This window comes from Poecilia mexicana, unplaced genomic scaffold, assembly GCF_051168715.1.
Source record: "Poecilia mexicana isolate PSO_F unplaced genomic scaffold, ASM5116871v1 scaffold_3, whole genome shotgun sequence".
NCBI classification, from domain to species: Eukaryota; Metazoa; Chordata; class Actinopteri; order Cyprinodontiformes; family Poeciliidae; genus Poecilia; species Poecilia mexicana.
The window spans coordinates 23,748,867-23,773,022 of NW_028263372.1; the positions used below are offsets into that span (position 1 = coordinate 23,748,867).

Below are 24,156 nucleotides of genomic sequence, written 5' to 3' on the forward strand. Positions count from 1 at the left end.
GACTTTGTTTTATGGCATTTGAAATGGATCATGAAGGAGTGTGCAGAATAACTTAAACATATCATGTAACAAGATCAGATGCTGCTAGCAAAGACAATCTGAATGTGTGATGTAGTGCAGTCAAACACCTTAGATTTGACTTGCCACCTAATTTGAATGTTTGTTTTTTTTTTTTTTTTTGCTAGGTACCTCTAAAGTGTCCGTACCAGACCTTTAGATGTAGTAAAAACAACCTGCGAAATAAGACACTCATGGTTTAGAGCCAGGAGTGATTACATGGTAAGATTTGATCGCACTAAATGTTTTTATTTGCGTCATACACTTTGCAACATTTGTCTACTTTTGTGTAAAGTTCCTGCAAGATTTTCTGTTGTTTTTCATTCACACTCTACAATTGTGCTCAGGATCACTTCATAATATCCTTTAACAGTGTCACCTGTTTTCATCTCCAGATAGAGGAGCTTTTCAAGCATCCAAAAAGCCAGTGCCAAATGAAAAGAGGATAACCTGCCTGTGTCAGAGTGACCCATGGAAGACGGAGCTCCTGTTGAAGCTTAAGCAGAATATTTCTCCAGCCAAGAAAGACACCTAAGTGAGTTAGCCGTCTGAATAGAAATGCAATTTCTTTTTTTTTTGTTGGCATTCCTTTCGCCTGATTTCAGACTAAAGTAATGCATTCTTACCAGTTTGCCTCCCCTTTCAAAGATGACTGAAATACATAAAAACCTCTTTGCTTCTTATATTAGTAACAACACACTGCGAAATAGCTATTTAAAATAATTTATCCTTCAGGTTGATCCTGAAGCAATGTGACCGGTCGATATTGGATTGGTTGTTAAATCTATTGGTTTAATAGAATTAATGAAGCCTAATTCTACGGTGAGATGATTGGATTGAGAATGTGACAGTATCAACAATGCACAGTTTTCAGTAAAACGAATAATTCCTAAAGCCCAACTCTAAAAGGAAGAACACAGTGACTCAATATACAACGTGTCTGAACTTGTGGGGAAACAAGTAAAGTAGACCTGCAGGAACGGTTGAAAACAAAGGGTAACACCTGCTGACAGAAGTTCTCTGTTAAGGTCTTAAAGTCTGTTTGTTGACATTTGTTGTGTGTTTTTTTTTTTTTTTTACTCAATTAGCAGACAAGAGAGGCTGAGGTTTGAGGTTTGGAAACCAAAACCACACAAACAAGCCTAAGGCCTGGGGGGATAATCTTTCTTAAACACTCGCAAGAGAAAGACAAAGAAAAAAAAAAACTTGTACACTGACTGTAATTGAAACAAGCCAAAAAGAAAGCCCCTTAAATTTCAACGCTAGTTTTCAAACTTGCTTGAAATAACTTCAATAGAGTGAAATCAGTTACTCAAATGGAAGCGGCGCTGATTGCTGACAATGCAATCAGGAAGAGCAGATTAGCCGCAAACCAAACAGAGGAGCGCATAAATCATTTTAACACAGTCCTTCGCCATCTTCATGCTTCACTTTAATACAGAGATATGTGAACAAAAAAATTGGAGGGAAATGAGGCATGGCTTCTTTATCAGCTACCTCAAAGCCAATCAGACCCCTCTTGCCAGAGACACCGCTCTAATGGCCGATATCTACGAGAGCAGCCTATTACTGGATACTGCCTGTAATTAAGACAAGTCAGATTACACGAGGGCAAAGCATCTTCTCTGATATGTAGGCAGCCATTAAGTCCTGAAGAGGTAAAACACTTGAATGCTGCAGTGAGAAAAAAAAAAAAAAAAACACACATCTCAGTGAATGTGTCCCCAAACATTCCATGGGGTCATTTGCAGGGCGGGGCTCAGATTCCACTTTTGGCCGCAGGGTTTTTCAGAAACGATGTCAAAAAGCTAAACACAGTCCCTCCGGCCCTCGTCTTGCATATTCCGACATTTCAGATGAATTCCCAAAGCATCTATGTTGCACTTCCATCTGAACATCCAAACAGGCTGCCCGCCTTTTTGTTTGAGAACGGCACAGGGTGTGTGCACGCAGCTCTAATGCTCACCACGATTACAAGTTCTTAAAACAGGGAGCAGCCTATAAGGTGCCAGGGCGGATTTGCGTCTGCAAGCAAATGAGGTAGAAGTAGAGGAGCGCATTTTAGTTGAGTTCCTGAATGTTGAAGGAGCAGTGCTTCTAAAAAGATAAATGCAATTAAAAAGACGAATGGAGGGAAGAAAGCAACAGTGAGTGAAAGAAAGACAGAGGCAAGAGTTGAGATGGGATCATGCTCACAAAGTAATGTTTGTGAGACTCACTGCTGCACATTTTATTTTGAAATACTTGATGTAAATACATATTTCTACCTTTCTACATCTAATGTAGTTATTTGCATTAGGCTGAGTGTGTAGGTCTCTGCAGAACTTCAGTTGATGCCACGTAAAGGATAAGTAGTGACTGCTGGACCATAGGATAAACTCATTCAGGAACAGTGAGAAGAAAAACCAACATCTCTTAGACTTTTCTTTCAACAGACTAAAAAATAATGCACTATACAAAATTCTGCCACTTTGTTTCACAGACAAATATTTTCATTCTATTTTAAAAATAAATAATACGTCAAATACAGCTTAAACACTGATTAGGTTAATGTAATACATACTTTATTTAAAGTACACCAACAAAATCGATCATTCGTATCCTTAGTAAAAATGTATATAAAAAGAAATCCTTTCTTTTTATAGAAAGCATTTCTATAAATCCTTTCTATAAAAGGATTTTTTTTTATAGAAATCCTTTCTTTTTTTTATAAAAAAAGAAAGGATTTATTTTTTTACTGAAAAAAAATAAATCCTTCCTTTAATTTAGTTTGATTTATTCCGTGGGAAAATATTCTTAGAAAGAATTGTTTTTCCATACATGTGTTGTACAACAATAGCCTGTCTAGTTTTGGTTATGAATAACGATAAATACTTGCTTACAGCAATTATTGATGAAATGAGTGACTTATATTAAAACTAGTCAGGGCACCACTCGATTACCAAGAAAATAACTAAACAGTTCACTCTAAATTATTATTTATGAATGCATATCTTATACATGCTTCAGTTTTAAAATAACAGATGATGACTTACATGCAGCATTGCCGTTATTTGAACAGCAAGATGCCACACATGTATAAGATGAACACAAAGAATCCAGTGTTTTGCTGTTTAAACAAAAAATATTGTTTACAAGCATCAATAACACCAGCATGAATTAGCTGTGTTTGTAATACTTCAGCCGTCATGTAACTTTGTGGCATGAAAGAGAAAGAAAATAACAATTAAAGAGATAAGCTCAACCTTACTATACTTTTGGCATTAAAACCTAATTTTCCCTGAAATGAGACTTTAACTGTACGAAAGCTGTAATTAGCCTTAGCTGCAGCATGCATGGCCTGCTTTGTTTGGATTACTTCTAAGTTGTAAGCCATCAAGTAAAGCAAATGTATGATAATACTCTCTGTTTCAAAATGGCTACAAAGACAAAGCGAAAGTATTTCTTTCTAACACACAGTAAGGGAAGTGAAAAAGAAATCTCCAAAGCTAAGGGTGGATTTTTGTGATTTTCAAGTCCCCATAACAATCAGAGGGCACTGACTAGTTGTCTGAAATGGATATGAGGGTAAAAGCTGTAGTTTGGTTCACACAACCGAGACTTTAACTGGCACTGCAAGCTTTGGTCAAATGAGACTGACTTTTTCAGCAGCAAATACGCCAGTAAGGTCTGGAGTAAAGTACACTGTGATGTGGAAGGATATCTCATCTCTATCATTAAGTATGGCAAAGGTTTGGTTATGCTATGGGTTTCTTCCAAAGGCCACGGGCCCCTCGTTAGAGTGCAATAAATAAATTGAAATACCAGCACATTTTAGATAAAATCTCAGGTTTCCATCAAAACACTGAGCTGGTCCCAGAGTTGGTTTTCATTGGGATATAATCCAAACACACTGCCAAATCAACACAGCAATGCTTCACCTTCGCCTGTCCCCAGGCCTAAGCCTTTTAGAAAAGAAATCAGCTGAAAGGGAGAACCTAAATATTTCAGTTTGAAATTAGGCGACCTCATTAAAACATGAATCTATTTTGATGGTGTTTGCATGACTTTTCCAGAAGAGCTAATAGCTGTGAAAGCAGCTGTAGAAACAAAACTGCCAGGTATAAAACCACCGTGTATGTATGGGTTTAATTTGAGGATATCCTAAATGCAAGTACAGGAGCATACAAAAGCAGGCACCCTGATGCACATTCACAGAGGGCAATGAAGCAGGCATACATGACATCCCCATTCAAACAGTCTGTGTAAGTGAGCGTACAACATCAGGCTATCAGATCACTTCCCTCTCCAAACACGAAGCCTTTAATAGATGTGAAACTGCAGGCCCTGAATCTTTTCACACCAGTGGGTCACAACCCACATAGACAAACAGGAAGCGAACGGTGACAGTGCAAAAACAAAAACAAAAAAGGCAATACAATGAATTTGACAGAAAGAGTAAATGTATTTATAATGAAAGGATCAAGATGATATACATTATATTTTGATTTTGTTTCATTCAGACAATCCCTTCAGAGCTGACAGAGACAGTCATCTGAATTTAAAAAACATACAAAAATAAAATAAAACAGACTCATAGGAATCCTCAGACTAACATATGAAGTAACCTTTGTGGCCTTCCGGGACTTGGGGGTGGTTCGACAATTTTGCGGGGGGAGTCTAACGCTCCAAGGACAGTAGGCACGCTAGGGAGAGGTGAGCTGTCACCCCCCATTACGATCACCGCCAGACTTCAGAAAAGGGGGGAAGGAGGTGAAGAGCTGGCTACAAAAAAAATTCTAAATAAAAATAGAAAAATACTGGTTCCTGACTAACTGCCGTCTAGATCCATCTCCAGGCCACAGAACCCTCCACGACTGCCCCCTGGGAAACACTTGCATGCAACCCCTAGTCCCTGGTTAGCAGTAGGGCATATGTGTGAAGGGGTAGAAGGAGGGTGTTGTGCCTTAACTTAGGGTGTGTGAGCATTATGTATGGGTTTGGGTAACAAAGGGAGAACGGCACATGCTCTCCTCGAGTCAGCATTAGCCGAAAAGCTGATACTTAAGCAGCAATTCAAAAGCAATTCAGACAAATCAATATTTAAGGCAGCTTTCTTTATTTAACCAGGTACCCAGTGAAATCCAGGTCTGATTTGCAAAAAAAAAAAAAAACACAGCTGATGTCATATTAAGGTTCTAAATTGGGAAAAAGAGAGTTTTCAGGGTTCAGGAAGAGGTGTTTTTAGACAATAAATTATGAATTAAAAAATATACACCAGCATAATACCCTGAACCCAAAGACAAACAAATTATTGTAGTATATTATGTGACATGTTTCAGAGTGAAGTAGAGTTTGCTGGCGGATAAGAAGCCTGCCTCAGATTTGACCTTTTGCTGGCTTTTGTGTAAGTCTGGGTGAGCACTGCTTAGGCACATTCTGTTCAGCAGATCCCACCGATAACACCCCTGTCACTCATCATCACTCATCATTGTTAGGGACAAAAGCAAAGTTTGGTTAAGCTACACAGTGAAGAATTCTCCCACCCTGGTCACCCCCATGGCCACTACCCTCTACCTTCACACATTTCCGTACGGACAGCGCAGACACGCATTATAAAACCCGTTCCATCTTTGCCGCATAAACACAAAACGATGAGTCAGACACGCTCCTTGACTCAGAGATGGGGTCGCAAACTTTGCATCACCTTGCCCTCTAACTTTCTTTTTGAAGTGCAAGCTTGGCCTTTGAATGGCCCTTTGGCTCATCAACTGTGGTGTAATTAAAGCCTATTCAAAGCTCTATATGTGTCCTCGCTATCCTCCATCATCATCTGGCCGGGCTTTTCAATAGCCACCTGTGAACTGTGAAGGGAAGGGACACATGAGACCCCCCCCCCTGTAAAATTCATGACCACTAGATCATTCAGTTACCGGCTAACTTCTCTCAATGGCCAACACCGCTTTAAACAACTGTGTGTTAACAGTTGGGTGAATCCTTAAACGCAGCCATTTACACTGATGTCAGGTTTCAATAGCTCAACTAATTACATGAAACAAGTGTCTTTATGTTGTGAGGAATCTGCATTGGAGGGATGAAAAGTATTTACAGAAGAGTCTGATGGATAGATGATCCAACAAACACATCCAATAATTACACAAAGGAGCAGGGAATAAAGTACGAAAATAAAAAATAATAATAATGCGCCTTGGATTTTTATGCAAAACTTATCCAAACCTGGAAAATACCTCAATCAATACTTGTGATCAACACTGTTTGAAAATCTTGATGTTTAAATGTTAATATTTACAGACAGATGAATGAGGAGCCATCTTTCTGCTTTTACGATTTTCACATTTCAGCAGTCACTGACAGACTGCAGTGACTTTATTCAGGAACACCGCTCTGTGTGAAGCATATGGAGCAATGTTGTTGAGTCTTTGAACAAGTAGCTGAGGTAACGCGGTCAAATCACTGAGTATGACAGAGAGGGCTAAATGTCAAAAAGAGACTCTGAGAAAAAAAAAAAGATAATTTTCCCTCAATAAAAGAAGCAATTACCTAAAGATTAGTTTTGCAATGGGAATCCAAACCTCAGGTGAATTAACTAAACCTTTGTAACCGGAATTTGATCAAGAATTTATAATCACAACAATAATACAACATACTGGAACAATGAAAAGCAAGACAAAAAATACAAACACATACTCCTCTTCCTGACCCCCCCTTAGGACACCGAGCAGAGAGAGTGTGGGAAAGTTATTTTTAGGAACCATGCAGAGAGCCTTCCCGAGTTGGATGCTCCTGTTCGGGATCAACATTCCACCTTTGAACCGCTCCGACCGCGGAGCTGTTTGTGCCTAGGATGGCAATTTTTACTTTTGTTGTGAATCAACAGCAATGACAAAATTGTTATGCTGCTGACATTTATTGTAGATGAGAGTTGAACATTTTAAATTTGAAGAATCGATAAAACGTCAAACACAACAAAACATGTTTACACAAATTGTTCTTTAAAATGTATAACTGTGGTGATCTTTTTAAGACACTATTTCACTGGGTTTTTCACAATAGCTTGCTGGAATTTTTGCCCATTCCTCCTAACATAGCTTACATAGAGTCAGGTGTGTAGGTGCACATCTTTTAAAATCATGGCTTTGGGATGGTTGCTCTAAAACATTGAAAATTTCATCCTTAAACCATCTTGTGACTAATTTTGCAGTATGCTTTGGGTCACCGTCATTTAATAAATCTCATCTGTGGCCAAGCTTTAACTTCCAGAATGAAGGCTTGAAGTGCTTCTGTATTTCCACATGATGCCATCTGTAGGAAAACACCAACCACAACGTGACTTTGCCACACTTGTGCTTCACAGCTAGAAGGACGTTCTCAGGCTTTCATATTTTTCTATTTTCCTACAAATTTAACAATGGTCATTATTAACATTTAAATTATAGCATCAACTTCTTCACAACACATTTTAGAACAACAGTCTTTCTCCCTGAGCATATTTACAAAATGTAATCTGGCTTTCTAGCGTATTGGTGGAGCAAGACTCATTTCACCAGCTCATGTAATAATCTTCACAAGCGCTTTAATCTTTGCTGTGTAGGAAATGTACACATACAATGACATATGTTAATCTCTAGGACACAAAAACATGTCTCCTCCCTAAATGGAGTCCAATAAAGTTTATACTCCAATATATTTAAAAAAAAATATGAATATAAAACATTCAGGAATCTGGAAATTGTACCAAAAGATGAAGCAAGGTTGTGGACGTCCACGATTCTCTGATTTCCCCGTGATGTCACACAAGGATGTGTGCCGTAACATCCACATGTGTGAATCATCACCAGGACTTTTGCAAATTGTTTAAAGGCACAGTTATCTCAGTGCATGTAAACTTTTGACTCTTACAAGTTGAATCTTCTGGTAATCCTGACTGCGGAAATAACAAGACATGCTTAAAGTGGTTCTGTCTTTGTGTGTATGTAAATATCTGTTTTCAATTGTATATTTCAACCTCTAAGCAAAAGAAGTTCTGCCCAAGGTTTACAGTGTCACTCACAGTTTGTGACACATGAACAGAGACTGCATAAACCTAAGGCAAAATTATACACAACTTTTTACAAAAATCTAGCAAATATCAAGAGAAATACATCTGAGGCACAATTTATAAGTACCAGGGGACCTATGTTCTCCAGTCACTATCAATATGCTAACAGACGCCTTATCTGAGCAGAATTACACGTACCCTTTAGTGCCACAAGACCCCACAGATGTAGGATGGCTTGCACGTTATAGCCTCTTTTCTTTTCCCTAATGGGAGCTGAAGACAACTGGGGCTACTTTAATCAGGTCTGAGTCCAATGTGGCCAGTCTGGCCTGATGGGAGCTGAGTGGTGCATGGACTGCGTTAAGGGTTCACTGCTCACTGATGAAACAGTTTCACTTTCAGGGTGAGTTCAGGCAAACCACGCTCTTACACAGTCTGGCAGGAGGAGCAAATATGCCCTGTTTTGTTTAGCTTTAGGACTGTCTGCTTGAAACAAACGTTTGGGCGTTTTGTTCATATAGCGCGGACAGCAGTGCATTTGGTTGCCACAAATATTCTTTTGCCCAACTTTGAGTCAACTACCACAAACAAAACCAAAACTGCTTTTCCATCCAGAATATTAGTAAGTAAATGGACACTCTTACAATTGCGGTCAATGTTTACATCGATTTTTAAAACTTGGCGTCATTATTTGGTGAACGTTAACTTGAACCAGCCAACACTGAGCTTAAATTAGCGACTTGTGCCACTATGGAGGGTTACGGTTGCATTTTCTGTTGTGGATATCTTGGACTGTATCTGCTTTTGGAAGATTAAGAAGAATTTAAAACAAGCATTTCTGCCTTTGACCCGAATCACTTAAGGATCTTCCAAGTACCCCAGCAGACGCAAACATCCCCCAACACGTTCAGGAGTCAGCAGCAAAGCAAGCACGCTCGTCTTAAAAAATACACACGCACATTTCCAGAGTAGATAAAATGCATGTTCAATAATGGATGCAAACCTGATATATGTAGAGAATTGTTTAGCTGAGGAGTTTGACAGCGTGCCATGGACTGGCCTGAACAGAGCTCTCTCTCTCTCTCTTTTGCCATGCACACAGAAACCATATGCACACCTGAACACCAACTGCAACCGAGGTGGATGCGCACCGAGGGAGGAAGCATGAATTATTTAATTAGAATATTATGCCAAAAGGTCCATTGCCAACTGATTGTGACTTTCTTGGCAAAGTATAAATCAAAGTTGGTGTCGTTAAAAGGCTAAATGACTTCCTCGGTTCAGGATGGTCAAACAAAGGCATAATATCTTAAATGTATTTCATTTCCCAGAAAATAGTTGCCATTATCTCTAAATGAATTCAAATAGTCAGTGACTTTCTTCAAATGAGTTCTTTTTAGTATTGGCCTCTCCCTGATCTTCTGTGCCAAACATAATTGGACGCAGAGAGAAAGAGAGACAAACAGGCATGTAAAGCAAACAAACATTAAAAGAAATGCAAAAAAACAAGCCCTTAGGAGTCGGTCCCTGTCTGACTCGTTCTGCATTTTGCAACTCCTCCTTCCTCCCCTTTTCATTTCTCTCTCAATAAGACGGTTTGGTGCCTCTGAGGAGAAGCCCTCATTTTAATTAGACCTGACCTGAGAATCACTTAACTGCTCCTCTCCGCTTATGCCTCCCCCTCCCTCCTCCCAAGCCTCTCGCTCTGTTCCTCACATAGGTCCATTAACACCCTTCCCTTGGCACCCACAGGCTTCAACAGGGGGCAGACACAGGCGTTGTCTTAAAGACGTTTTGAGGACATGCCAAGAAACATTAAACTACTCTATACACCTCCTTCGGACTCTTTCAGTTAGTTTCCTCTTTCTCTTGAGTCCTCTTCCCCTCAGCATCTCCATCTGTATTTGTGTTTTATATTTGTTTCACCTTTACTCAACTTGGTACAAAACTACGCAACTATTAAGAGTCATGTAGAAGTGAGAGGAACAACTTGAGATGTTTGTAGGAGTGAAAATCTGGTTGTTGGGGCTGAAACACCAACATGTTCTTGATTACAGGTGCATTTTCTTTAAAATCACACTTCCACACGCATTAGAACGAGCCTGTTTAAGAACCATTTATAGGCGATCACCTAGACCAAAACAATGGCTGAGCACTGAAACGCTCAGCCATTGTTCTGTTTCAAAAATTCAGCTTAAATTTAAGAATATACTAAAACTTCAATACCCAAGTCTGCACATAAGGCCTTGGATCAAATGTTTACATTTGTTCACGATTGCTCCAGATAATCTTCAGAATAGGCATTACACCAGTAGAATCCAGTTTAATATAAAGTTCAACTTCTAGAGCAAGATTCAGACGACACATTTTGCTGCATGCATGTTTTGCACATGACTGAAGATGTTTGTTGTAGTTTTCAAATAAACTTTCATAAAACAAGCACTAGTACACCATTAGGGTGTGGACTTTTCATCAGTATCAGTACGGTTGCCCCTCCCCCGTTTGTTGCTGCACACTGTTAGTCAGTCAGACATCTCTTCAGATGACACATCTGAATACCACTTATATTAAGGTAGCACTTTTTCATGAGACAATGAAAGCCGCCAGGCTCAGCAAGTTTTCTGGGGGGAACCTTGCCCATGCCCGTTTTAGAATTGAATAGAAGAATAGAAATAACCTTTATTGTTCGTCAGTGGGAAAATTCAGGTGTACCAGCAGTGAAGTGACAGGCAAGTCAAAGCAAGTACATTCATTCAAATATAAAGATATGAAAGCAGCAAGAATAACAGACTGTTAAGTATAGGCAAATTTGTTGCATAAGAAAAAAAAAATACTGTTCAGTAACAAAGATAGCTTCAGGAGATTCCAGAAATATGCATCTGAGCAGGAACATTTTTAAAAATGTACAAATTGTGCATAAAAATAACAACAGACAATTTACCACAAGTGAAAATGAAACTGTGCAAATAACAGTGATGTGATGATGGCAGCACAACTACTGATAATTCGCCTTTGTGCACTTGGTGCAGCAGTCTGACACTGAAGGAGCTCTCCAGTTCAGTAACACTGGGAATAAAGCAAGCAAATATTTCCTGGATAATTAGTCAGGGCTTCGCTTTGGTCTGCAGCTGCAAATTTTGTCTTTGTTGCTGGCAAAAGTCAAGAGTATGTAACTTATTCTTCTTGAATACTGTGTGCAGGTCCCTAGCACTTTCATCAGCATCTCAATAAAAGGGCATGAATGAACTGTAAAAGTTGTGAAACCATAAAAAATTAAAAACTTGGTATACCCTGACACTGGGACCAGTCTATATCTACAGGGAGCTGAACAATCCCTATGTGCAGCATACAGAGCTTCAGTGACATGAATTGCATGTCCAACTAAAACCACCTCCAAATAGGTTCTCTATTAGAGGACTAATTTGACACAAATCCCTTTCTTACACTGTAGTTGACCCTTTGACCTGCTTCTGGCACCCCTGTACCCCAAAGGCACATTGCCTGTCAGTTTAAAGGGTCAAGCAAAGGTAAGGAGAATGTAATTGCGTACCATCTGCATTCTTCAGAGCTTCATCCTCAAGCACCTTGCTTTGTGGAACGTGTGACGAGAGCTTGGGCGGTGCAAAATGAGTGACTAGAACAACTCTCACGCACAGAGCGAGTCACACAGAATTGTTTTCACGCAAGCTATTTGGATGTGTCGTCGCATCAATGTCAATATATCGATGTGTGAGAGCAAGAAATGTTTGCATATATGAATGAGTGTGTGTTAATCCTGTCCAAACGCCTAACACTCCCCTACCTGCTCAGACAGGGCCATGGGTTAATTCTGGCCTCAGGCGCCGTGGCTAATAACTGCTCGTCAACCGTAGCTTGAACTCTCAGTAAGTCAAGTGTTGCTGGAGCAACCTCAACACCAAGAAAGTAAAGCATTGACAAGCCAAGTATGGGATTGCGGCAAGTCCTAATAACTTAAAAAATAAAAATAAAAAAAAAGATTTATTCGATTTAAATAAAACTGTGTTCTGTCTCCTCATTCCTGAAGCGCTTGACAATCGAGGGATGAGTCAAGCAGCAGTTAAGATATTAGTTACTAGCACAAATCCACACGTAGCTGGGATGGCATGCAGCTGCCTGAACCAGCTGGTGAAAAGCTGTTCCTGTCAATCAGCTGTCATTCAGCACCACCACCCACCCACATATTATTCCTCATAGAACAAATGCTGAGAGCTCTCTGATTTGCTGATATCAAAACAGGAAAAATCTACTAAAAGTTGAACCTACAGCCATCTCAGCAGGACATGAAGCACAGTGGAGGGGATGCTGTCTCTTGTGGCTTCGGGGGGGGAAAAAGAGTCTTACAGCCTGAGTAAATGAGATGATGACCACTGCAGTGACTTGTCAAACAAATTCAACTGTCATCTCATATGTCAATCAGCTGTCCACAGAGTGAGATGACCAGCGATACGGCTGTTAACCCAACGGCAGTCCAGCTTGTGATCCGACAGTCGCATATGTCTCTGTAACCTTTTTAATGTTTACTTCCCAGTAGATGCACAAATCAATAACAACAACCAACATGATAGGGTATCACAATGACAAACCTATGTTATAGCTAATTTGATGCGTGACTATGGATACAACACCCTGTGGGAAATTCCCAGACAGGTAAGAATGTGTCATAGCCAGGGATTATGATTGACAGGTTTGATTAAGTGCGGAGTGCAGAGTCAACAATGACAACTATTTTTGGGTTGTCGTCTCATGCTGGTAGAACTAATTTTCTTTGTCAAAGCAGAGCCAGAATATAGTCAGTAAACATATCCTTAAAGAAGGATCAAATGTTTTGTTAGTAATGGTCTCAATGCTGACATCATATCCAGATATGACCATTTATAAGGTAGTCGGGATTTAGACACTCTTGGTATAAAGTACTACATCTGTACAAGCGGATGGAAACGATATGAATTGAAGTTTAAGTGGATATTGAAGCTGTACAGGCTCCAGTATTGACTTAAAAAGTCAATATCACAGAAATATATATATTAAAGAAATCCAACACAGCTGAAATATATTGTACGTTATGAACAGTGAGTGGCATGCTGCCATAAAGCTGCAATGCTAAGGCCCTCAAACAGCATTTTATTCATTTATTCTTCTTTTTGTGATCTTAGTTTTAACATATTTTCAGGACTGGAGCTTTGTAAGATTTTTGTGGCTACTGATAATCAATAACACATTCCTTTAGTCTAAAACTAATATCACTTTTGTTAGCTGGAAATGTATTTTTGTGTAGCCTTATTTTCCCCATAGGTTTTTCATTTTTTCATTTATTTTGGCCTCATACCTTTTCAATCTTATGTATATGACTTTGTGTTATCAAGGGGGCTTTATGTTTAAAGATCAATGAATTAACTGATTGATTCATTGGTAATAATATGAGCTTTATATTAGACTTACCAAACTTGCTAAGATATAAATATCATATTTCAGTATCAATGTAATTCAACTTCCTGATAGAAAAAGGAAAACTCAAAAACTTTATTACCATTACCAATCTTGATAATCCAACTCTGAGCCTCGAATAATTTGTCTTGAAAAATTTTGAGAAAGGGACTGGAAAGGAAAGTCCAATCTTTCAGTATTGGATAAAATATTGCTTAAACATATAATACCGGTAATTGGCTTCCTGAACATTGTCGCTATAATGTCCTTAATGCTAATAATATTTAAATTTATCCACCCATTTAAAATTTCACCATTCATGAACATTAAAACGTTATTATGCTGATTTTATATTTTGGATTATTCATTGCACGGAGGACAGTCGATGAATTGTTCCTTAAAAGTTCGGCTGTGTAATAATAGGAATTCACAAAGCATTCAGCAAAGATTTTCTTGCTACATGCAGATTTCTGTCTACTCCGAGAATGTTGTTCCTTGTTTCTTTCAAGCATACCCCTCAATAACTCTGTCTCGCCAAAAATACACAAAGCTACTAAAATACGCAACATTTGGTGAAAAGAAGATCCAAGATTGCACGGATCTTGACATTTGTCTTGAAAGATTAGCTCTGGTCGAAAAATAAAGAAACAAACACAATCATTGACTTAATAAGAAGCACATTAGGGGATTCAATGAAATGAAGAGAGAGGGTTAATTAAGACAGAAGAAAGGATTAGAAATATCATCAAAGGTGTCACAAAATGAGAGGACGGTGACCGTGGAAATTTGGGGGTAGGGATGGCATTCCGCTCCTCCCCTTCAAATCCTGGCTGAGACAATAGGACTCACTAAAGAGCCGAGGAGCAGAGGGTGTGATAAGGTAATGATAATGTAATGAGGACCAATCATGAGCCTGAGCTAAGTGCAGGGCCTCCTAATTTGTCTCCAGAGTAGCAGTTCAGTGTCAGATTTGTATCTTTTGGAGAGAGGAATAGTGTGAATGAGGAAGAGAAATCAACAATCTAAATGTATGTCGAAAAGGCATCTGAAGTTCACATTTTTCATAAGTTTAAACTATATTTGAATTTTGAAAATACCTTTTCAAAAAATATGGAAAATGCTAAGCATATAAGAAGGGCGATGTTTACTGACTTTTTGTTTCCATATGTGACCTCTCTGTGTCTGGCAGTGAAACTGGATTTCCACTGGTAAATGCTTGCAGTGCACAGTTTCAGGTGAAGCTACACTAACATTACATTACTTACTTCCCTCAAAGCTGTCGCAGCTCGTTTTTTTGTTGAGCCACTTCACAGTCCAAGTGACTAAACATTTGAAAAGTAACCACACGGAAGAATGTATAAGGGCACCTGGAGACTTAATAAGAATTACATGCATCAAAATGTGAGACATGCCACTTACCTGAACTTCAACTGTCATATTTATGGAAATAGATATTTTTCTCACTCTGTTGCCTCTTGACTTTACACTGAAGAAACTGTGCCAGCAAGTGTGCATAATCAATAGTTTCACCTTCCTTCAGTCACCCAATAGCAAAGCAAAGTAAACACAGCTTGGTGGAGTTTTGCTCATGGGTGAAACATCTCTTTACTTACCGTTTCAATACAGGAAAACAAATTCCACCATAAAAATATTGATAAAAAAAAACAATACATTTGGACATAGAGTGCATAAAGAAAAAAAAAATCTTATCTTCTGGGAATTTTCAGGTTTTGACACATTACTACCAGAAACGTAAGTCCATAATGATCAACGGGAGAAACATTTATTTTATTTTATTTTTTTTAATAAAAATGGGAAAACTATCTGATGAAAAGTCACCTTTACTCTAATAACCGGAAATACCATCCAGTGGCAATGGCCGGTCTGGAGGAGCTGCAGAGCTTCACATCTTAAAGTTTGCCACCGGATATGCAGGGGACGCTGCAATCGTTTGGGAGTTCTGGTGAGATTAAATCAAAACTGAACTTTCTGGCTTTCGTGCAAATGCATGTGTGGCAGAAATAAGGATAATTGTGTGCTAGAATGGCTCAGTCAGAATCCAGACCTAAATCAAATTTATATTTTGTGGCCAGATGTTTCATCTAGTCTGACGGAGCTTGACCTGTTTTGAAAAGTCAGTGGGCCAGACATCAGGCCCTGACCCCAAGAGTTTCAGTTGCAATTTTAACAAAAGGTGCATCTACAAAAATATTGAGTGCAGGAGCCTGAAAAGATATGCGTGGTAAGATTTTCAGATTTTGGTGGTAAAATGAAAAAGATACACATATATTTCTTCCTTCCACTTGACTATTCTGCATTACTTTTTGTTGAAATCCCAATATAATCCACCGAAGTTTGTGGATGAAAAACTTCAAGAGGTACATATAGTTTGCAATACAGTCAGGGTAAAGCTAAGTCATAAAGTACGAACAAATATCAACTAATAGATATTATTAATAAAATAAATAAGAGAGCGCCAAAGATTAAAGCTGGAAACATACCTCAATAGTAAACTGCTTTCTCTTGAGCTTAAAGGCCAGATCCTTGTGGTCAGGGAGTTGCCTGGCCAGACAGTTCAGGTGAGGCACCTGGCGCACAAACAGCAGGCCTACGAAGGACAGGAGAATCAGATTAAATGTGACAAAAAGTAAAACACACTCCTCAACAAAAATTACATTAATTTTTCTTTCACTTTGATTATTAAAATCTGAACTTGTTTTACACTAACACACTGAATATCCAAAATTCACTTTAAATTAACATGTAACAAAATTGGTCTTTTAGAGGAACATTAATGATGATTTTAAGTGAACATTAAGTGAAACTGAAAGAGTTTTTTTTTAGTTTTATTTTAATGTTGCATAAAGTGGATTGGCAATTCCATAAACAAAATGAGGAGGACTTTTACACAAATGCACAAAGCATTGTAGAAACAGGAAATTAACAGAACTAACGAGAAAATTTACTTTTGAAATAAGTCATTCACAACTAATTGTTCCCATTGCTTTTCTCCTCTTGTTTCCTTAAAACTGAAGAGCTGGTATTTTCTCCAACGATTACTGTCATAATTTAAAGATAAGCTCATGTAATAACACGAGGAAGCGGTGTGGGATTTTTTTCATACTTTGAACTTCCCTTTTTTATTTCATTCCAGCACAGTGGCATTTCCATAAAACTGTACAGCACTGTAGAAGTGGGGTGGTACAAAAAAGCGTGACACAGAAAAGCAAAAGATCGAGGGAGAAATGGAGAAAGGAAGGCAGACAGAGAAAGTGGGGGATGGTGGGTTCTCTCCTCTGTGCACTTGGGTGATTTCCCTCTGCCTGATTTGCAGTGACAGGCTTCCCAGCATGCTTTGAGCAGCCCTGAACTGCTGCCGCAAACACGCATACACACACATGCACGCGACAGCTACACGCACTCTCCTACTCGCACCAGATGCGTTGGCACTCATCAACACACATCAAAACAATCATACACATAAATGTGTTTCAGAAGCCCGCACCTGAATTAGTTAAGTAGGGAAAGTATGAGATTTTAAAGGGACATCAAGCAATATCAGCACCAACGGACACTTTCACAACTCGGAGGCAGTTAAGAAAGTGATGCAGTGCACAACTCACAAAAACAAGTTCTGGATTCCTAGAACTTGTTTACCACGGCACAATGCGTTTAAAAAAATGCTGTAAAGGATCTGAGAAATGTTCTGGAGGAGGATGCAAAATCTGAAACTGAATTTTTTTATGTGTCACAATCTAAAGGGTTGAGGGATGGTGGCCGAATGCGAGGAAAAGCAAAAGAGTGAACGGGAGAGTTTGGGAGGAACTGCTAAAAATACCGGCCTCACTTATACTGACCTTTATGTGTGGAGAGTGATAGAAAAGAGAAAAGCGGGGAGGAGAAGGAGAGAAATGATAAAACTGTGCTGAAAAAAAAAAAAGTGATGGTGAGGACCGGGAGAGCAGAAACAAACTCTGCTCTGCCCTCCCCTCCCCTGCCTTGGTTTCTTTCTCTCCACACGTCTCCTTACCGGTGTCCTGTCTCTCCACTGAAAGCTTTGCCCTCCATTTATTAGCAGAGCATGCTGGCCACGGAGACATTGAGCGAGGGATGGAGAGATGCAGGCAGAGAGGAAGAGAGAGTGATGGTGAGAATATCGATTCCCCAGTGTTGGTCTGCGCTGCTCCAGAGCCTCAGGGGTATGGGACCGGGGATGGAGAATGGGCGAGGCGAGAGGGAGAGAGCCTCTGCTGGAGGTGGAGGGGGGAGGGGAGAGGGAGGCGGTGAGGCAGGAATGGAGGGAGGTGAGGGCGCGAGAGAGAGAGAGAGAGGGGGTACGGCGTGGCAGCTGAATCCCCCCCGGCCTGTCTACTGAGGAGCACGTCTGATTGAGCAGCAGCACGCTAACGCACACTGACAGCCTGGCCTGCAAGGGGGCTGCCCTGCCTCCATCCACAGCCTAACTCCGGCTTTAATGCACTGCCTCTGTACATGCGTGTGTATCCGATAGAAAAGAGACTGAAAGATAAGCGAGTGTGTGTGTGCGTTTGTACCGTGGTAGTCTTTGTAGAGAGGGTTGGTCTCTCTCTCAGAGCCTTTGAATGATTCCAGGGCGATGGCATTGTCACACAGCCGGGTTATATTGCCCATTAGAGCTCTGTCCTGTAGGATGTAGAGGGATCCAGAGTGAAGAACAACACAAGTAGGTAATTAAAGGCCTCCTGACGGGATGCCACCAAGTTGCGATTAAATTAGGTCGTCATTTCCTGCCTGCGACCAGGTCTTCTCTGACCATGACTTATCTCAGTGCAATGAGCTGGAGAAGGTAAAAGTGTTGATTGGAGTCACACAGTTGACCCGAGGGCAGGCACCTTACATCAGCCATCTATCCACATGTACAAAATGGGATGGAATTCAAACAAGCAACATTTTGTCACTATTTCAATTCATAAAATATGCTTGAGAAACAAGGTAATGGCTGCTGCATAAACCAAAACCTGTGAAAAGCAGGGCAGGACAGAAAAAACAAACAGTTAGGCAGGATTGATGAGGAGAGCTCCCCCTACTGGTTAGGTCAGTGACAGATAAGAGGTGAAGACAGAAGATGGTAAAGGGAATGCAGGGGGGGAAAAATATCCAGAAGGTTAGATGGAGAAAGGGAAGGGAGGAGAGAAAGAGAGGGACATTGGGACACAGGGAGAGGGGGAGTCCTGCATTATTAATCCCTTTCCCTCCTGAATCATTCACATCCTTCTCTCTGTGTTGGCTGCCACCGCCTAATGCAGTTTTCATGCCTTCATGTCTTTTTCCCCGCTCTTTCTTCCTCCTTTTCGTTTTTGTCCTACTTTTAAAGTATGCATATCCTAGCAGTCGGTACCACTGCCGCACAAATAAAAGTGCCTTAGTTGGCTTTATGTGCAGCAGTGGTTGAGCTCTTAACAGTCTGGATGAAACCAATTGTTCTAAAAATTAAAAGATACAGAGCAACCAACAATGGCAGATAAAATATTGTCTATTCTTTCCCTGGAAAGCCAATATAAGTAATTAAAAGGGAGCGACTTAACCTGATTTAAATATTTTAAAGTCAGAGTAATGAAAGTGTTCACTGGAAGCAGCTCAGTATAGTCGCAACAGGGCAGAATGAGGTCACTAAGAGATGAGGGAAGTCAACAGCTCGTGGTTTATAAAGGCGGTCAAGTCATCTCAGTTGCAGATCAATTTTTAAACCTTATTCAAATACAACAAATGGCTCCAACAACGATTTATATGGCTCTTCATTACTGTTTAGAACTGCTGAATAAACTTAGACACACCCAGAGTGGATACCTTTAACAAACTCTCTGCTAAATAAAATTGAGAACATGAGTCAGGCAAAAATGCTATAAAAAATTGGATTTCACGTGAGTAACATAATTAGAAAAAGCAAAAAAATAAATAAATAAATAATTGTGGGAAGTGCAGGAAAGACAAGGATGTGAATTTATATTTATAACAACATAAACAGAATTTCAATAATTATTATAACAATGGTAATACTATACAATTAACAGAAATCTTTAAAATATATGGTATGGGTTGGACTGAGTATCTATTTCTAGGGAATCTCCCAGAAATATTTGTCTTCAGCCAAGAGTCTAATAAAACTCTGTGGAGCATTTTTATAAGCTAAAATAAACATGTCAGCGTAAAACCGAGCCAAAATGTTTGGATAGTTTGAAACAACACCAGGTTTTAACTATTGGTGGTTTTATTTTGTATTGTTTTTTTCCAATAAGATAAAAAAAAAAATACTAAGATGAATATTGACTTTAAAAAAAAATACCCAAAGCCATTACATTCCTAACCATCTTGCCTTTATTTCAGTAGCAGAAATGCCAAACTATTAAGATGTCTTGCACCCGGTAACAGAATATATAATAATATCAAAAGATGCAACATTGCCAAATGGAGAAATGGTTTCATCAGGCAAACAGGGAAAGCGATTAGGACACAGAAGAAAATGGGAACAGAGAAATCCAGAGCGACGCCGAGAAAAGTCGTCTTCCCAAATATTAATGCCCAAGAACACAGGAAATGTTTATTGGGAAGTCCTGCAGTATAGATCTGATAATTAAATAGACCTTTGGGAAGATCTGAAAACAGCTGTGGATTGACATTCCTTGTTTAATCCTATTCAACTATTTCTTGTTGTGCACAACATAAACTTTAAGAAAGATTGTAATTATTGAATTATTTTTAAAAATCATATATGTGTGTCTTAAACACAAATGTTCTGTAATTATTTGTAAGTATAGCAATATGGATTATTCAGTAATTTGGACTTAAGAGGGTTTTAAACAAAAAACAAACAAAAAACATATATGTATGTATTATTATTATTTTTTAAGCACTAAAAATCTTTAAATTTGAAATGTACACAGGCATTTTTGGGGACCTATATTTTGTATGTGTGAGGACTGGGTGTGGTTTCAGGATATTGTATGATGGAGGGGAGTCTAATTAATGTTTCAGATGGACTGTCGCACTGGGCTGCTGTGGGGAGGCTTTCAGTGAGTTGCTCAGCTTCCTAAGCTGCTCAATAATAGATTAAGTATTGTAGACTAGTAGCAGTAGGCTAACTGTCTGAGACCACAATGTTTCAGTCAGTAAAAACCACTGATGTTAGTCTAGACAGCCTTCAAGAGAGATCCATCTACGCAACGCAATGCCAGAAATAAAGTCTATTAACTGTTTCAATGAGAACAGTCTTCACACTTTGGTGACATTCTTAAGACAACGGTGCAAAGTGAGATTTGAAACGGTAAGTTAATCACATGGTCATAACATAACAGCCGCTAATTACCTCCATGTTGGCTTCGTCACCAAACACCTGATTCAGTCCAAAATTTTCCCCTCTCTCCTCTTTTCCAACTCATTCACTTCTCTCCCCAGGGTGGAAAAGGGGGAGGGGACAGATTAAGGGTTGGGAAGCCTGGCCAGAGTGGGACAGGAGGACTGCTCCCACCACAGCTGACATCTGCTAGTTAGCCACTCTACCTTTTTTTGACTAGGCCAAGCCGCCTTGCACAGTGCGTACAGGCCTGGAGCCAGAGCGTGTTGTGACAACACAGCTGTTCTCTGAGCTAGGCACTGACCTATATCTTTGAATAAGGAGATCACAAACAACACAGAGTCAGTGCTCTTCAGGACGAGTCTCTTCAAGAGGGATCCAAGAGTGGTCAGGCTAGTTTGGTGTGTAGACGGCTTTGGAGACAAGTGTCCCTCTATAGTTGATAGTCTAGGGAGGGGTGGTGGTTTGCCATATGCCTCAGCAGATGACTCCACCTTCACACTGAGAGGCCAGACTGGACACAGACTCATAGCCCACCACGCAGCCCCTCCGCCCCACCAATATACAACTTTAACAAGCATTACATATAAGGCCATGAAGAGGTTTAAATTCTTTGTGCAACTTTAAGTTGAATTTGTTTGCAATATTGGACTGAACAGAGTATACATTTCTCTACAAACATTTGATGTGATTGACTTTAAAGTAAGTTGAATTTCATAATACTAAATCGAAAAGTTTGAAGACTGAATGAATTCTGAACCGCGGCAGGTTGACAACAGACTGATGTAAATAGGGAGAGGGCCCCAGTGAAACCTGGACAGCAGAAATGATCGTATGAACACTGCAGTGGGTGATCCCGTCCTTTTATGGTCTGGTGCACAATGCACAATATTAGCCTAATAAGAATGAAACCAGAGGTTTTAGCAATATTTTTAAGGAAAGCAAGAATCCCATGTTTTCAAACAATTCACAAATTCAAACAGTAGTTTAAGTAATCATTGAAAAATCTCGGTTTTGGGTTTTGTCTCATCTAAAGATTGCCAAAAAATGGCCCAAAAGATCTTCTTGATTTCATAAACAAAGTACAGGTTTAAAAATCGCATACTAAGTTTAAAATAATCTCTTTTCAACTTAGAATTATTAAGTTAATGATTGGCCAAGCTAGACTTTAAAGATTTTGAACTACAGGAATCTGAAATACATATACCTTAAAAAATATAAATAAAAAAACTTAATCAGTGAGAGATGGTATGCTGTCATTTTTCCTTACTCCATCCCTATTAACAGTCTAAGACAGCGATCACAAACTCCAGCCAATGTCGCATATATCCCTGTTTAATATACCTGAATCAAATAATCAAGTCATTAGTCTGTAGAAACTTGACTGCAGGTTGAGAGAGCAATCCAGCCATTTGATTCAGGTGTGATGGACCTCTCATACATCAAAAAGTTGCAGGACATAGGAATCTGAGGCTCGTTTTCTAAGAGAACAAACAGGTTTGGAGCGAAGCTGCCAAATAACTTTGGTTTTTCATTGCTCTTGGCACCCCTGGTAGAATAACACCCTAGGAGGGGAGCCATATTGCTCATATAAAAAAACCTTCACCTGCGTCTGAGTCAATCATAAGCAATACAAAAGGAGCACATTGGTTAAACTTCAATATTAAGCTTATCAGTTGAATCTGCATTCAGTGTTCTGGCTGAAATCCCAAATGGTTTAAGACACCAATACTGAGTGGAAGTTCAGAAGCACGTAACACAAACAAGACAGTATGTGTCAAACACCATATTACCTGGATGAGATGTGATGGTAAGGTTACTACAGCAACCGAAAGCGATGACCTCAACAACGCACGGAGTCCATACAGAAAGGTAGTCAGGGCGTGGCTGTGTCTAGGTTTGTCATGGCAACACAGGTCGTCCCCCCACAGAGCTGAGCCCAGAGAGTGAAGCCCCACACGCAGGATGTTACGTGACTTTGACTGTGAGAAATGCAAAGAGGGTGAGGAGTGCAGTTATGTAAACATAAAAAACAACAACAACAAAAACATGAAAATGTATCAAATGTTGCAGAAGAAAACGTAAACTACAGAAAGTCAGTGGAGGGCACGGATCTCAGTTTAATCTGAAAACTTGGGTGCTGCTGTTGTGGGTCATGCTTCCAAACGTTGGGTGAGAGCAACTGGACAGACTGCTCAGCGGCACAGACGATTGGAACACGGAGCCCAAACGTGACTGGACACAACCGCCCAATCACAGAAGCCATCTGACACATGCACAATGGACCTGTCAGACAGGCTTCCAATATGGCCGCCACCCAGAAAACCCCAGCACATTCTTGGCACAGCGGTGATGCTCTGCAGCCAAGGGGGGCCTGGGTAAGGGTGGAGTGCCTTGCCTTAAGCCCCCCACCGCACCGCTTCACCCTCCCGACTCCATCCCATCCCAGCCCACCCCAAGGGATCAACTGAAACCAACTTTGTTAAAGAAAAAAAAGTGGGCCAAACTGTGATAGGATATATATCACTGCACCACAGAAAATGTAGAAGCCTGTCCAAACTGTGAGAGAGTTTTACTCTTACATACAATTGCCTTTCATGTGGCCTTTCTAATAGGATGGTTCAGGATTATTGGGGTGAGAGCCAACATCAATAAACAAAGGCCTGCTTTAAAATCTTCTCACTTTTTATTCAATCTTTTTCATAATTTAAACCTCCTCCAACTCTTCTAAGATCTCGTCAGCCCAATTTCTCACAACTTCCTCACCCAACTGCCTGACCTAGACTGTTTACAAATCAGGATCAGCATTGAACAGATCTAAGAAAAATAAACGCCATTGTCTAACTTGGTTTTTCAAAGCTGCCTCATAGTTTCCAATAAGACTCTTTTCTCTCCACAGCGTACTCTCAGTCTGTATCACAGCCTGCTGTAGTATTAGCATTCTGCACGTGTGGCGTAGTCACAATAAGACATGCCCTTCCTTTGTTCAGTGATGTTTTCCTACACAGGTTTTGAGAGCAGCAGAATCAGAAATCTGTTTCTGTGTCTGACGCCCCGCAGGAGGTCACTGCGGTAACACGACTGTTGCTGTGGCAACATCAGGATGCGACGACAAACTTAACTCCTATAGCTTAGCCTATAGAAAAATCAGGGAACATTGCCAGTAGGGTCCAGCCAAAGACCAGAGGCCAGCCATATAGACTACAACTAGTCTGGGATCGAAACCCAATCAGAAAGGAGTCTAATGAGACTCAGAAAGACTCCGCTTTGATTCTTCTGAAAAATA

General features: G+C 39.9%; 1 protein-coding gene across 1 annotated transcript in view; it reads right to left on the reverse strand.

Moving 5' to 3' along the window:
* Positions 1-24,156, reverse strand: part of elp4 (elongator acetyltransferase complex subunit 4) — a 55,792-nt gene that overhangs the window by 17,526 nt on the left and 14,110 nt on the right. Inside the window, exons 7-9 of the mRNA XM_014997848.2 lie at positions 22,664-22,852; positions 18,094-18,202; positions 16,042-16,148 (exon numbers count right to left, since the gene is read on the reverse strand). Of these exons, the coding sequence (XP_014853334.2) occupies positions 16,042-16,148; positions 18,094-18,202; positions 22,664-22,852 (405 nt within the window). The remainder of the gene's footprint in view (positions 1-16,041; positions 16,149-18,093; positions 18,203-22,663; positions 22,853-24,156) is intronic.